The sequence below is a fragment of the Pungitius pungitius genome, chromosome 8 (assembly GCF_949316345.1).
Source record: "Pungitius pungitius chromosome 8, fPunPun2.1, whole genome shotgun sequence".
In the NCBI taxonomy this organism is placed as follows: Eukaryota; Metazoa; Chordata; class Actinopteri; order Perciformes; family Gasterosteidae; genus Pungitius; species Pungitius pungitius.
Genome location: NC_084907.1, coordinates 17,510,337 through 17,523,585, shown reverse-complemented (window position 1 = coordinate 17,523,585; position 13,249 = coordinate 17,510,337). Strand labels below are relative to the sequence as shown.

Below are 13,249 nucleotides of genomic sequence, written 5' to 3'. Positions count from 1 at the left end.
TTGTATTAAATGCCAGCAGCTACTAGTGTGTTAGTCAGCACTTAAATTTGTGCTGTAAAAATGTGTCAAGCAAATGGCTTGTTACTGTTTTATTGTCGCACCTAATACTATTAATCCAAATCCCTTTTCCCCACTGCACTTTAATGAAACTAAATTACGAAGCACTCAACACCCTTCAAAAACACAAACACACATTTAAATTGTTTTTCCTATTATATAACTCTATTGATAACAAACTCACACACACAAACACTGACCAGCCAACACTCACAAACAAGAAAAAGGCCATGACCATAAATAAACACAGGAATTTGTAAGGTTGACTTTTGCAATTAGGACTGCAAGGGAGGATAGATCTGTGAGAAACATTTTAATGAGCTTCTGGTAAGCAGCCATGCTCTCTAAAAAGAGCACCCCGATAACGGTTCATCACTCAAAAACTGATGTGGAGAAATTTCTTGAGTGTGTGAAATATTTCACTGGGTCCAGTGATTGCTCACTAAAGAGCCTCGGGCGTCATAAAACCTGAAGGCAATTAAAAGAGGTTATTTTTCACCACCGTATCTCAATTCTGTAGCAATTAATCTGCCCAATTTGATTACGAACGGCACAAATTAAACAATAAAGACCTGTCTAATGAGGGATTAATTATGGGTTGCCGGAGGGGAGTGGGACAGAGGCAACCGCCATAGCTCAGTGTCTCCTGCAGACAGCACAGGGTCATAAGGAAGACGGAGAGGCTCCTCGGCCATGTGGTCCCGCGCTGATAGGGCCCCCCTCATCACAGCTCAGTAGATCCACAGCCCATGGAGCCAATAATGGGTGGGCCATAATTGAAAGTGCCAAAATCAATAGCGTTGACAGGCCTTAATTAAATTAAATATGTCTCCCATAGGAGAGGGGTGGAGTTGAAGGAGGTGGGTACAAGTGCTGTTGCCCTGAGCTCACTGCCTGAGGAGCTGTGACCGCGGGGGGGAATCAAGACAACATCGTTAGACGGCAAACAATATTATCATAACGTGACCACGCTATGATGTCATTAAACAGGCACTGACCCGTTTTCATCAAGCACTTATTTCTGCTGATCTCGGAGTAGAAACGGCATAATGCCACATGTCATAGAGGCCACACTTAAGGTCAATTTCAGCCTTGCAGGTTTCTACAAAAATCCAATGAAATGAGGTTTCTTTGCACTATACCCAATACGCTGCACAGGCATCAACACGAAGGAAAGGAGAACTTGCAAACAAAATATCACTTTAACACACTGGTATTTTGAGTTTGAGTGGACTGATCCTTTTAAAACATTTGGTTCCAACCAATTCATTGGTTATAGTCCTTTGTGTGACTGACAGAACGTTAATATTGGTTTGTTCGACATTGGGCCTTCCTGATTACGGATTAGCTCACAACAAACGAAGGGGATGTACCCACAGTCCTGCATGCTGCAGACTGCTCCATACTGCTCCACTCAGCCAATACACCCACAGGACCTTGTGCTCCATCAGGCTGCTTTAGCCACAGGGAAACATGGAGAGGCAAAGGACATCACCTGTATAAAAAAAAAAAACTCCTCATCATTTTAGGCTTTTCCCATATTTAGAAGATTAAACAAAGAGACAGCAAAGGTCCACTAACGGAGTGTTCCTTTCGGTGGAGGCAGGCGGAGGACAGGGGAGGATGGTGATGGGGGGGGGCGTTGGGGGGGAGAAACAGAGGCTCAACCCCCTCTGGATAAACTTGAGTTGCAGACTGTTGAGACTTGTGAGATTAGGATGGAGCCAAGTCTGCTGCGCTGTGATCTGAAGGACAGGACACGCAGCGGCTCGCCGTCCGTCCGCTGTGCAACTTCCCAAACCCCCTGATTCTGCCCCCCCTTTGTTGTTCTGCTTTGCTTTTCTTTGGCCAGATCTAAAGCAGGAGGGAACCACCCGAAAGGATGAGCTTACGGCTTTTATTTGTGAAGGGTGGTTTATGCACATGGTGTCACCGGGAGGGCAGGCCAGAGATTTTGCAGTGATATTTTGTAATGGCTGAACCACACTGTATAAATCGTTATGATTGCATTTCAAATCATGTTGTTTTATCTGATGTCAGTTCCCACAAATTTAATTTCCAACACAATTACGTTGAGTTATTTATTCCTGCCTATCTTGATAAAAATGGTAAATGATGATAGTTTTCCAAGGGTAAAATGAATATAGTGTAGAAAATATTTCTGGTAGAATAAAAATCAGTTTGAACACATTTAATTATGTAATATATTGTTAATTATTGCATGTAATCCTGCTTGATACATTAAAAAAGGAATACCCATGGTTTTACAAAAGAGGTCCTGTTATCATTTTTAAAATTCATAAATTTAAAAAATGATAACAGGACCTCTTTACTATAGTAAATTCCATCTGTTTACTCTAAAAGTGGAAAAAATCAGTAAAAGAATCAACCAATTTGAATTAAGGACATATATCAAAAACATTGTTTAAACTACAATAACAACAACAATAATAATATTAATAATAACAATAGTAATAATTAAAAAGTGGTTACAACCGCTTTAAACTGAACATATTTTCATGATTCCCTGCAATTTGTTGTGGGGCCTATTGTTGACCGCGTTTTGATGTTGCACATCATGTACTTCATCATTAACCATCTTTCTGAACCCCAACATAACCATCACAGAGATGATGTGTTGCTAAAAAAATATTTCTTGTTATGCGCTTATTAGGCATTTCGTTTAAGACTCTAGTTTCTAATCAACACGCGCTCTCGCCTTTTAAAAAGCCTCAAATGACGGACTTATCCAAATAAATTCTATAATTTGTCATTAGTTAATCATTCAATTTAGATGGCCCATATCATATTACCCAGGCCACTGATTTGCAAACGATTTTAGTATGCTTCCCGTTTAATGGCGTGAAAGAAATAAAGGAAGGATAATTCAATTTCACACCAATACCTCGGGTAATTGAGATGTCTTTGATTGAACGCTGGAATGTTGTAAATGTAAAAGCTGCAGTTTTATCTAAGTTTGACAGAGGAATCAGAGGCGGGCAGAAACACTGACACCGCCACACGCACCCTGGAATTATTTTGATTTTAAAGTCATGCAGAGGTCAGGGTGTGAGGGATAGTGATCCTAATCTCACTGAGGCTGTATGTCCGCGCGTGCGCGCATTCGCGTGTGCTTGTGTGAGTGCGTGTCCGTGGGTAGGCTGAATCACGGAGGGAAAAATATGTTCACAGACTTTAAGCACACACAAACCTCTCGACCAACCAATCAAAAAATGAGAATTTTAGCACTTCTAAATACGTAACAGTTCATAATTTGTATATAAAAGGACACATTTTGTCATAAGCCTCTCATAATAATAATGATAAGGAATAAAACAATTAATAATAATACATAGGCCCGCTACTGAATATGTAGCCAGTTATAGACACAAAAGTGGCTACATCCATTCTACATTTTCGAATGACAAAACAACAAATAAAGTAATGCAAAACAACAAAGTAACTAATCTTTGAGTCATATGTGCACCTCACTAGGATGCAGATTTATAATAAATGGGAATGTTGACAATGTAGTTTATTTTGTATGCAGGTTGAAAATGCTGACACAGTGACCCACTAGATTTAGAACAATAGAAAATATTCGTCGGTAATGATGACAGCACACTAATTACATTCTTCCTATCTTATTATTGTCACCATCTATCTGCATCACCTCAAGTGATATTCTTCCGGTGAGCATTGTTAAACATCAGTGACACCGAAGTGGTTATCATTTAGTGCCTTTATATGTTTACAGGCTTTCACGGGTGTGCGTGTGTGTGTGTGTGTGTGTGTGTGTGTGTGTGTGTGTGTGTGTGTGTGTGTGTGTACCGCAAACTGGAACTGACAGTCCATTGAAAAAAAAAACATTTTAATGTACAAGACACGGCAGTGAGACAAGAGGACATTTAATAAGCACAGCTGCATGAATACCTCCCGCAGAGTAGCATGATATTCTGTTGCAGGCAATCTTGAATCATTAAGCATCATTTCCGAGTTATTATTGAAGCGATGCCAGGCAAGTCATTCTTTTGAGAGGCTCCCTCACAATATGCCCCCCCCCCCCCCCCCCCCCCCCCCCCCCGCTAGGATGGCGACAGCGCTATTCCCCCCTGAACGCACGAGGGTTTTTATCATCACCGTGGGACGCAGCCGGGGGGAAAGGTGAGGGAGATGAATGGGGAATAAAGTTCACTGAGCGCGGGGATCTGATGGACTTAAAGAGTTAATAGTTTACCATCGACTTCGTCTCTTCTTTCTTCAAGCGGGATGGAGCTGTTCAGCCGCCGGAGCTTCCATCGCATTCATCGTCCTCACACGGCGTACCTTTATATTTGCAGTGGGGGTTTTTTCTTCTTCTCTGAGCTGCTCTTTTCCTGCCGTTCACCGGGTCACGTGGGACTGTACCGAAAACACAAATAAAATGTAGTGTTGAATGGTTTTATTAAATATGCATTTGGTAAATACATGTTAAATGTTTTTTTTTATAGGCACGTTATTTATGAGCGACAATGTATTAATTTTGACTAAATTATAATGCTGTGTTACAACCTTTGAGTTCCATACTCGATATCATATTATTATTATAAATATAACAATATAATAATTGTGTTATTCACAAGCTTACGTTTTCTGTTAATTTATCTGCCCAGGTTTTATGGTTGTTATTGTTGTTGTTATGACATTTAAAAAACACACTCATATTAATTTTACATTTACATAGAAAATGATACAATGCAAACCTAATTTTCTGCTATGTGTTGAATACGGGCTGCAGTATTTCAGATTGAATTAAAACTGTTATAAAAACGTTTTAACGTGCATTTTCTCTTTGGTGGGAATAAGGCAAAAAAAAAACCGACTCGGTGATGACTTTGGACAGATACACCTGCCAAAATGACTGAAGCACTGCAGGAAGGCCCGTGAGCAACAGCGTGGATTTCACGTCGAGGCGTAAATGACCGTGAGGCATTGTTACTACTGCTCCGATCTGCCTGATTGCGCTAATTACTTGGAAATAAGATATATTATGTATAATTATGGAGACCTTGAATTCGACTGACGGCTGTTTTTTGTCATCTCTCCGAGTTGACGTTGCTTTGCATCTAATTCATTTAAAATCACTCGAATGCCGATTTGATTACAGATTTTACTGTGATATGCACGTTTACTCAAATTAACTTCACGTCTTCACAGCAATGTCTCCCAACATTTTAAGATTACATTTAGTATTCATTTAAAATGTGATATGGGAGTGATATACTCACACACGCGTCATTTTCCCCAGAAGAAAGTAATCTAGTTGCACCAAGTGCAAATATGTTGCCTGAAAATGTCTTGACGTCCCTCCCTTTTATGTCTTTACAGTCTAAATAGACAGACCCTGCATGAAAGGGGTTAAGACAACTTTGAGAGGCGGCAACAATGGGTCTTTGTCCGGAGTCCCTGCCTCCTTGACTGGGAATCAAAGTAGTTTATAAAGTCACACAAAGGCCCGATAGGCCTTACAGTTGTTTTGTACCCCAGCTTGGCCCTCATTTGTTTCCTCGGGATTTAAATGAAGCGTTATGGTAATCGTCTTCTCCGCGGACACTCAGACTCCTCAAAGGGCCTCTGTTTGGGATGCTAATTGCCACTAACATTGTTTTATAGCACCAACGTTCCTCTCGTTGGCAGGATACTGCAGCCACCGACGCCCGCACTCTGCTTAAATGCTCATCAAATCCACTTTCTGGCGAGATCAGAATAAAAATTGAATCAAATCTGATGAAAAGTACGAATGCGTGGCGTGTTAAGGCCGACGACGTCAACCATCGGGTTATTCATGCTTTCATGTTGATTGTTTTCACGTTCGTCGACGTCACGCCCTCGGACTGAACCTTCTAATCAGAAAAAAAGTCTCCAACTTGTGGGGGGGGGGAGAAACCCCGATACAACAACATGCTGCAATCGGGACTACGACGTTGCACGCGCAAAAACGTTTGAGTTTTTTTGAAACAAGTACACTTTAAAAAAAAAAGTAGCAGGCTACGCGTTGTTGCCACACGTTAACGAACGGCTGGCGTTAATGCGTCTCACGTGTGCCTATTTGTGTTGACGCAGTCTCGTTCAACGAGGGGAAGGGGTGGGGGGGGGGGGGGGGTTAAGTGTTTGAGCCCCAAGCAGAGGGGACTGCAGACGCACGCGGGAGCCTGGAGACTGCGGGGACTTCAAAGCTGTCGGGGCAGTGCGACTCGTTCCAGGTTGGACGCTTTAAGTGTTTCCAAATCCAACGCAGCTGCGCGCCGAGGCCCCCGTTTTTTACCTGCACACACAGGATGTGCTGCCGAGGGAAACGATGAGTTAAGACCTGTGCGTTAAGGTCTGACAAACCCGCTGCATTGTAAAATACAAAAGCAACTAGGGGCGCCTGTGGCTGCGATTTAAATTAGAATCCGACAAAGGGGAAGAGCTGTTGTTCAATACATATGGTGTAATAATAATAGCTTTATTTCCAATGCCATCAGTAAAACAATGAGACTTCAAAGACCCGTTTATTTTATTTGATTCCACTTCCCCTAAAATCACAATACAAAAAGACCGAATAGCCAATGATTTACCTCATCGTGTGGTCTTCATCGGTCATGCGTGCACAACAGGTAAAGACCCCGTGTCACCTTGAATGCCATTGCAATGTTCGAATAAGGAAAACCATTCGGCGTTTCAACCATGACTGCACCATGGTCCATAACAAGTTAAAACTTTATGAGGCATATTGGCTGAGGTCGGCGGTGCTGTGGTCCGGGAGAGGGTTATTTTAATCCCCCCTTGGTGAAATGATGGCGCGGTGGCGGAGAGATTATGAGGATGATTGGTTTGAGGTCTCACAATCCCCACTGTGTTTAACGCTTTGCACACTGCTGCACAAATCCCTAACAACAACCGCCTCGTCATGAGGGGATCTGCGGTCCACGTCAGGAATCAGTCCCTTTCACTCAGAGTAGTGGGCGCTGACCTTTTCTTTCGAGGAGCCCACCATATACACCGGCTCTAGAGCTAATGTGAATGGATGGAAATGGCGTGCGATCGGCTGGGAAAAAAAGCTAATTTTTCATGCTGAATGGCTTGAGTGTCCCTGGGCTAGGGCGGGTGGAGGAGGAGGCGGAGGAGGCGGTGCCGCGCTCTCCGTGCGGGGTTGAACTTTTTCAATAGTTTCCCTCGAGCCGAGCGCTTTGATCCGAGAACTGCTGGCGCCTAAAAACAACATAACTTGTCTGCCCATTAGGACGACTGACAAATCGTGACAGATCGCTTATGGTTGGCAATTAGCAACGCAGACCCTTTCCCGAGCGAAGAGACTATACGCAGCAACAAAACAAAGGTGTTGTCTTTATACTAAGTTAAGATTTGTGAATTTTCCCATTTTAAGATGCCATTTTTTAAGGAAATCAAACCACGCCACGCCTATATTATATACACGAGATATAGCCCCTTATTGATGTGGAATATTCCCTGCAAGATATAATGACCCAACATAATGAAAATGAAAAGGTAGGTAAATCAGTGACAGTCCTGGGTTAAATCCCCCCCCCACCACCACCACCCGTCCCCCTCTTGCCCCCAACTCCACATAATTCTCGACTTTAATGGATGTAGTCAAAGGGGGAAAATCCTCGTGATCCCTCCCCCAAGCCCGATAATTATCCCTAAATGACTACCAAGGCCTGTGTGTTTCAATCTGATTAGAGCCCCGCAGCCATCCATAAACAGCAGGTTCATCACACAAAGGGGGAGCAATAAACTGTTGTGCAACACTGAAGACGCTTTACCCGTGTTCGCACATGGCCAAAACCCATCATCATTGGAGTTGTTTGCAGAGAAGTTATCAAAGATGGGATAAACACGATGAGCAATAATACGTATATCTGTATAATTGTACAATAACGTGGTAGGATAAGGTGGATACAATCATAGTAACGCAAGCTTAGTTGCATGTCTTAATGAAACATGGCCCATTAAGAGTTTGTTGTGTTTATGTCTATCTGAAGTTGCTTATTTTAAAAAAAGAAAAAAGAAGAGCAACTGTTGTTAACTTCTCCACTCTGATTTTTTTTCTTCTTCTCCTTAGCCAAGGACCAGCCCATCTCGCTCCTGATTGGCTGACTCTTTCCCATGGCCTGCCTTATTATAGCTCAGCACTCCATTTCGGTCACATAAACATGAGGATACTGTCACGTTTGGGCGCTGCGCAATAACTTTGGTAACGTTCTCTGCTGAGCCCACGAGAGTCAACAAGTCACTTCTCCCGTGCCGGTCGGACCTGTATGGCCCCATCGATCGCCATGTCAGCTTTGACCGCTGGTTTGAAAACTGAAGATCTTCCGCCCCGCTCGGTCCTCGTCAGCAGAGGCGAGATGCACACCAGTCTGAGCCCCGCTAAGGAGACCGTGAAGCCCAAAGTCGCTATTTTGCCATTCAGCGTGGAGGCACTGATGGCCGATAGGAAACCTAGCAGAGAGGTGGTATCCCCGGACGCCACGTCCATTCCCGGGACGTCCCATGCCCTGGTAAAGGGCGCACGGATGGGTTCTTTCGGTAGTCTGGATACCCCGGTTCCTGCTTTATCGATGAGCTCCTCGTTTTCAGTGGGCGACATCATGAACATGCCAGAAGATGTGTTGATTAAACCCGAGAGCCCGGACAGTAACGAGAGGACTTCCTGGCTACAGAGTCCTCGTTTTTCTCCTACACCTCCACGTAAGTGTCAGCTATAAAACATACTAAATTTAAAATGTGCACTCCAGTTTGGGCTTTAATATGATATATTTAAAAACAAAGATAACTTCATTCAGTGTATTCATCTTGGGTGATTTTGACATTGTGCATCGCAAACCAGTCTGTTAAAACTAAAGCGTTTTGTCCGCTTACAGGAAGGTTAAGTCCTCCTGCCTGTCCTCTACGAAAACACAAGACCAACAGAAAGCCTCGGACCCCCTTCACCACGTCCCAGCTGCTGGCCCTGGAGAGGAAGTTCCGCCAGAAGCAGTACCTTTCCATCGCCGAGCGCGCAGAGTTCTCCAGTTCCCTCAACTTGACGGAGACCCAGGTCAAAATCTGGTTTCAGAACAGAAGAGCCAAAGCCAAGCGGCTGCAGGAGGCAGAACTCGAAAAACTGAAAATGGCAGCTAAGCCTATGCTGCCCCCAGCTTTCGGCATTTCCTTCCCTCTCGGTGCGCACGTCCCCGCGTCATACGGGTCGCACCCGTTCCAGAGGCACTCGCTGCCGGTTTCCCCCATGGGACTGTACGCCGCTCACGTCGGATACAGCATGTACCACCTTGCTTGACACGGACGGAAGGACGAGGGGTTCAGGCAGTGGGACACAAGGGGGTTTAGACTACTTTCTGAGGGCCCCGAGCGAGGGTGGCCCTCCGGACAGGTGAGGTCACACTAAATACTAAATCAACAGGCATGCGGGTGACACACCTTGAAAGGGGGCCGTGCAGGGCCTCCAAACAGACCCTTGTGAGGACCTTGAAGTTTATTCACTTCTTCTTGACCTTGCCAGTAAGCTCACAGTAAAGACACTGCAAAATGATCCAACTTTATTAGTCATTCTTAAAAAATGGACTGAATTACAATGCCCATCTAGAACTTCGAGATAAATCATATTTAATAACAAAACGATCTGACCGTGAGTCTTAATGACTTTAAAGTGGAGGTTTTTGCGGTGCAGTGGTGGGACAACATTTTAGTACTTGTATGGACGGTCAAGTGGACCACAATGAGTGCCTCAGTTAGTCAAAGATAGTTTACTCTTCGCCTACATCAGCCAGGTCAACAGGTTTATAAACCAGCTCCTTGTGTTGGGCTGTCTATTTGTTTTTCGCAGTATGGGTAACTATAGTTGGATACCGAATCCAGTGTCAATGAATGCTCTTTGTGAATTTGGAGAACCACAGCATTTTTTTTTTTATAACAGCACTGTCTGTTGTTGGAATGGTTCCCTTCGAAAGGGATGTGTGTACTGTAAAATAATGTATATTTGAAGAATATCCTCATTTATATTATGAATATATTTGTGACATAACTTAACAATAAATTGTTTATTCTTTTTCATTACTCAGTTGTTAGTTTTGACTTGCATGGTGCCTGGAGACTATTTCATTTGAAAAATATTCTTGACAACGCAGAGGGCAAAAATCAATTTACACTTTATTTTATTATATGACAATTCAGGTAATCATTTTATTTTATAATATAATTTTACTTTTACTTCGAGGTACCTGTTTGGGGAGTTGTAACTTGTTGAATATATCATCTTTGAATGGGCAAAAGTTGAAACGATAATGATTATTGGTCCTATAAAATTGAAAATAGCTAAATTTGTCAGCATATACAACATGATGCTTTTAGGAATGCCATGGGGGGGTCTGAAGGCTTTTTTTGACCCACGCCATAACAACATTGACAATATAATGTCCACATTTCTTCACTGCTTTTGTGTGCAGCGTACATTTAAACTGCTAACATATCATTTGGAGGAATGTAATGCTACAGCTGTTGCCTATTGCTTTGAGACAACTAACCTAGATTTTGTTGGCGCCAGGAGAATTCAAGGGGTGGAGATGAGGAGTGGAGGGGGGGGGGGGGGGGGGGGCAACCAGTCGTGGACTTCAAAACACACCGATAAATATTGGAGATCGCTTCCCTGGTTCAAATTGCTTGTAAGCTATCCACTGGAGTGTCATTACGGAGTGTTTAGGGTGTAAAATGAGCCAGGTGACACCCCCATTATGGAGAAGTCAGGGCGTTCGACCCCACGTGTGCAAACACATTACCATCCTTTAGATGAGCGCTCATTTTCTGCCATCAGGAAGACTTAAATGACAAAACAGCATTCCGACAGGGAGACAATTACAGACCACTCCTGCGCCGTTTTAAAGGCTTTCTGTTGAGTTTGTCTGCCATTCAGGCAAAGGGTTACGTTGCAGTAAAATAATTGCTGTAATGAGCAAAGGCAATCTGCCGCAGACAGGAGGCCGGCTCCAGCGAGGCTGTAGCTCCAGGCAAGGCGGAACTTTCATCATTCCTAAAATGTCAACGGGGGACTGGGACGGGCAACACTTGTGTTCTCTGTGCTGGGACTTCCTCCCCAGTGCCGACAAGCTTCTGTCCCGAACCAGTCCCGGGTTGATTTAGTGTTGAAACATTCATTTCAATTCGATGTTTCTTAAAACCGTTTAATTTGAATCGTTGTGGGTGTCGGTGGATCTTGTTTCGTTTATTTGGTGTTTTATATTTCCCTCGGACAATCCACCCTCCGTTATACCCACCGGGCATGAATTAATACATACACCCGTGACAATGGGTTTAAATCACACGGATGGACGCTCTATCTGAAAAGGAAGAGAAACTTGACACAAAAGAGCCAAAAGGGATCCGTCCATTATTTCAGCTCTTTTCATTCCTTTGTCCACGGCTCTTAATCTCGCCCGGAGCCCCGCAGAAAACAAAACTCACTTGTTTATATCATCCAAAAGATCACAGGACGCTATTTGACTCTTCAGTTGAACTCCTTGATCCCCAACAAAAGGGGAAATAGTTTATTAGAAGTCGCGTACTGCCCGGGGAGAGGAATAGACCTTCACCGTTAATCGATTTTCCTCCAAGATTATTTGATTTTAATTTCTATAAATGACTGAAATAAGTGTATTAACAAATAGTTTATTGAAGAATATTCAACATTTTAACTGAACTAACAACGGGGCTTTAATAAACCTAACGTAGCTTCTCGTTTTTACTATTTAGTGAATTGAAACGTGATTTAATTCAAGGACGTCACCAATAAAATATAAACGGCACTTGTCTCTTCGCTAAGAAGCTTTGTCGAGCATCAATGACATAATACACAGTCTGCACATTCCTTAGACTTTTAATGAAGTAGATGTTGTTGAGCTGGTTATTGTTGCAAAGGTTAGAGAGAGGTTGGATGCTGCCATCTCAATCATAATATTAAACACAACGTTTTGCTAAATACAACATTTTTTTTAGAAGGATAAAAAAATAATGCTCGAAACACTGACGTCCCCATATTCATTTGTAATGCGGGGGAAATTGGCCTTATAGTAGATTCAAGGCTAAATACATGACATATAAAAGCAGACGCGTTTCCTTCAGATACCACACCACCACCTTCTGTTCAAATTCAGAGTCACAAAAAATGCTCTTTCGTTTCAAAAAATCAGTATAATATTGGCAATTACACACATCACCTCCATGAACGATTGACATCGCCCTTAAAAGAGACTTTTCAAACTCCTGTGGATGCGCTGCGGCCAACATAAATGAATATATTTTACAATGATATTGGCCTGTACTTTCGGAGCCTTTTATTCAGAGTCACGCAGAGAGCCAATAAAACACCAACAGCAACTTAGAATATTCACGGCAAAGAAATGAGCAAAAACACTTCTTGGAAAAAACTCTAAATGCTTTTGGCCCTCTGATAATGTGAATATGCCGTGATTCAGCCTTCATCATGATGAGATGCTGTACATGTATTCACATGTACATTTGGTCTGCTTAATGAGGATATGTCCTCGTGGAGAAAAAGGAAAAAAATATATACGATTATAAAAATACATAAATCTCAATAATAGGCAGACAAACAAACAAGCGTTTGCCAATGGAAGTGCGGTTCGAGGCCCCGGTCCGTCAGAGTCACGTGCTCTCACTATTGACAACGCAGCCAGAATGGTATAAATCAATGTTCAGTTAACAGCAAAGATAGACATCACCACCAATTTCTCGTGGCTGCCTTTTCCAGAAAGGACCTATAAAACAAATCTAGCAGAAAACCAGATGTTCTCGTAAGCAATTGAACGAAATATATTTGAAGTGGCTTGTTAAAAAGAGGAAATAAGGTCACTGTGCACACAGTATCATACAGTAAAAGTCAATGCAAAAGGCAAGACATAATTGTGTGGGACTTTGTATTGCCCCAAACATTCGGATAGTCAAGGTCGAATATGTCCACTGTATGAAATAAAAAAAAAACATTTATAGTTACACTCTGGTCAACGTCGTGAAATGTTTCACCAAGATGGGCTCAGTTTCCTTTAGCAGCTTACATACCTATACTATATATATATACTACATCACCAATGAAGTGTGTTTCAATGGCACACAGGGTCCACTAGAGAGCAGCCTT

At 42.8% G+C, this 13,249-nt stretch overlaps 1 protein-coding gene across 1 annotated transcript; it reads left to right on the top strand.

Annotated features, from left to right (window-relative positions):
- Positions 1-8,262: 8,262 nt before the first annotated feature.
- msx1a (muscle segment homeobox 1a) lies at positions 8,263-10,158 on the top strand. The gene is made up of 2 exons (XM_037489692.2): positions 8,263-8,793; positions 8,967-10,158. Exons 1-2 carry the CDS (start codon positions 8,361-8,363, stop codon positions 9,380-9,382), a joined length of 849 nt encoding a protein of 282 aa, XP_037345589.2. The 5' UTR covers positions 8,263-8,360; the 3' UTR covers positions 9,383-10,158.
- The last annotated feature ends 3,091 nt before the right edge of the window (positions 10,159-13,249 follow it).

What these genes read in the sequence shown, in the direction of transcription:
- msx1a (XM_037489692.2), top strand. Translation starts at nt 8,361, where the DNA reads ATGGCCCCATCGATCGCCATGTCAGCTTTGACCGCTGGTTTGAAAACT. An exon ending in TTTTTCTCCTACACCTCCAC is followed by an intron (nt 8,794 to 8,966) that starts GTAAGTGTCAGC and finishes GTCCGCTTACAG; the next exon opens with GAAGGTTAAGTCCTCCTGCC.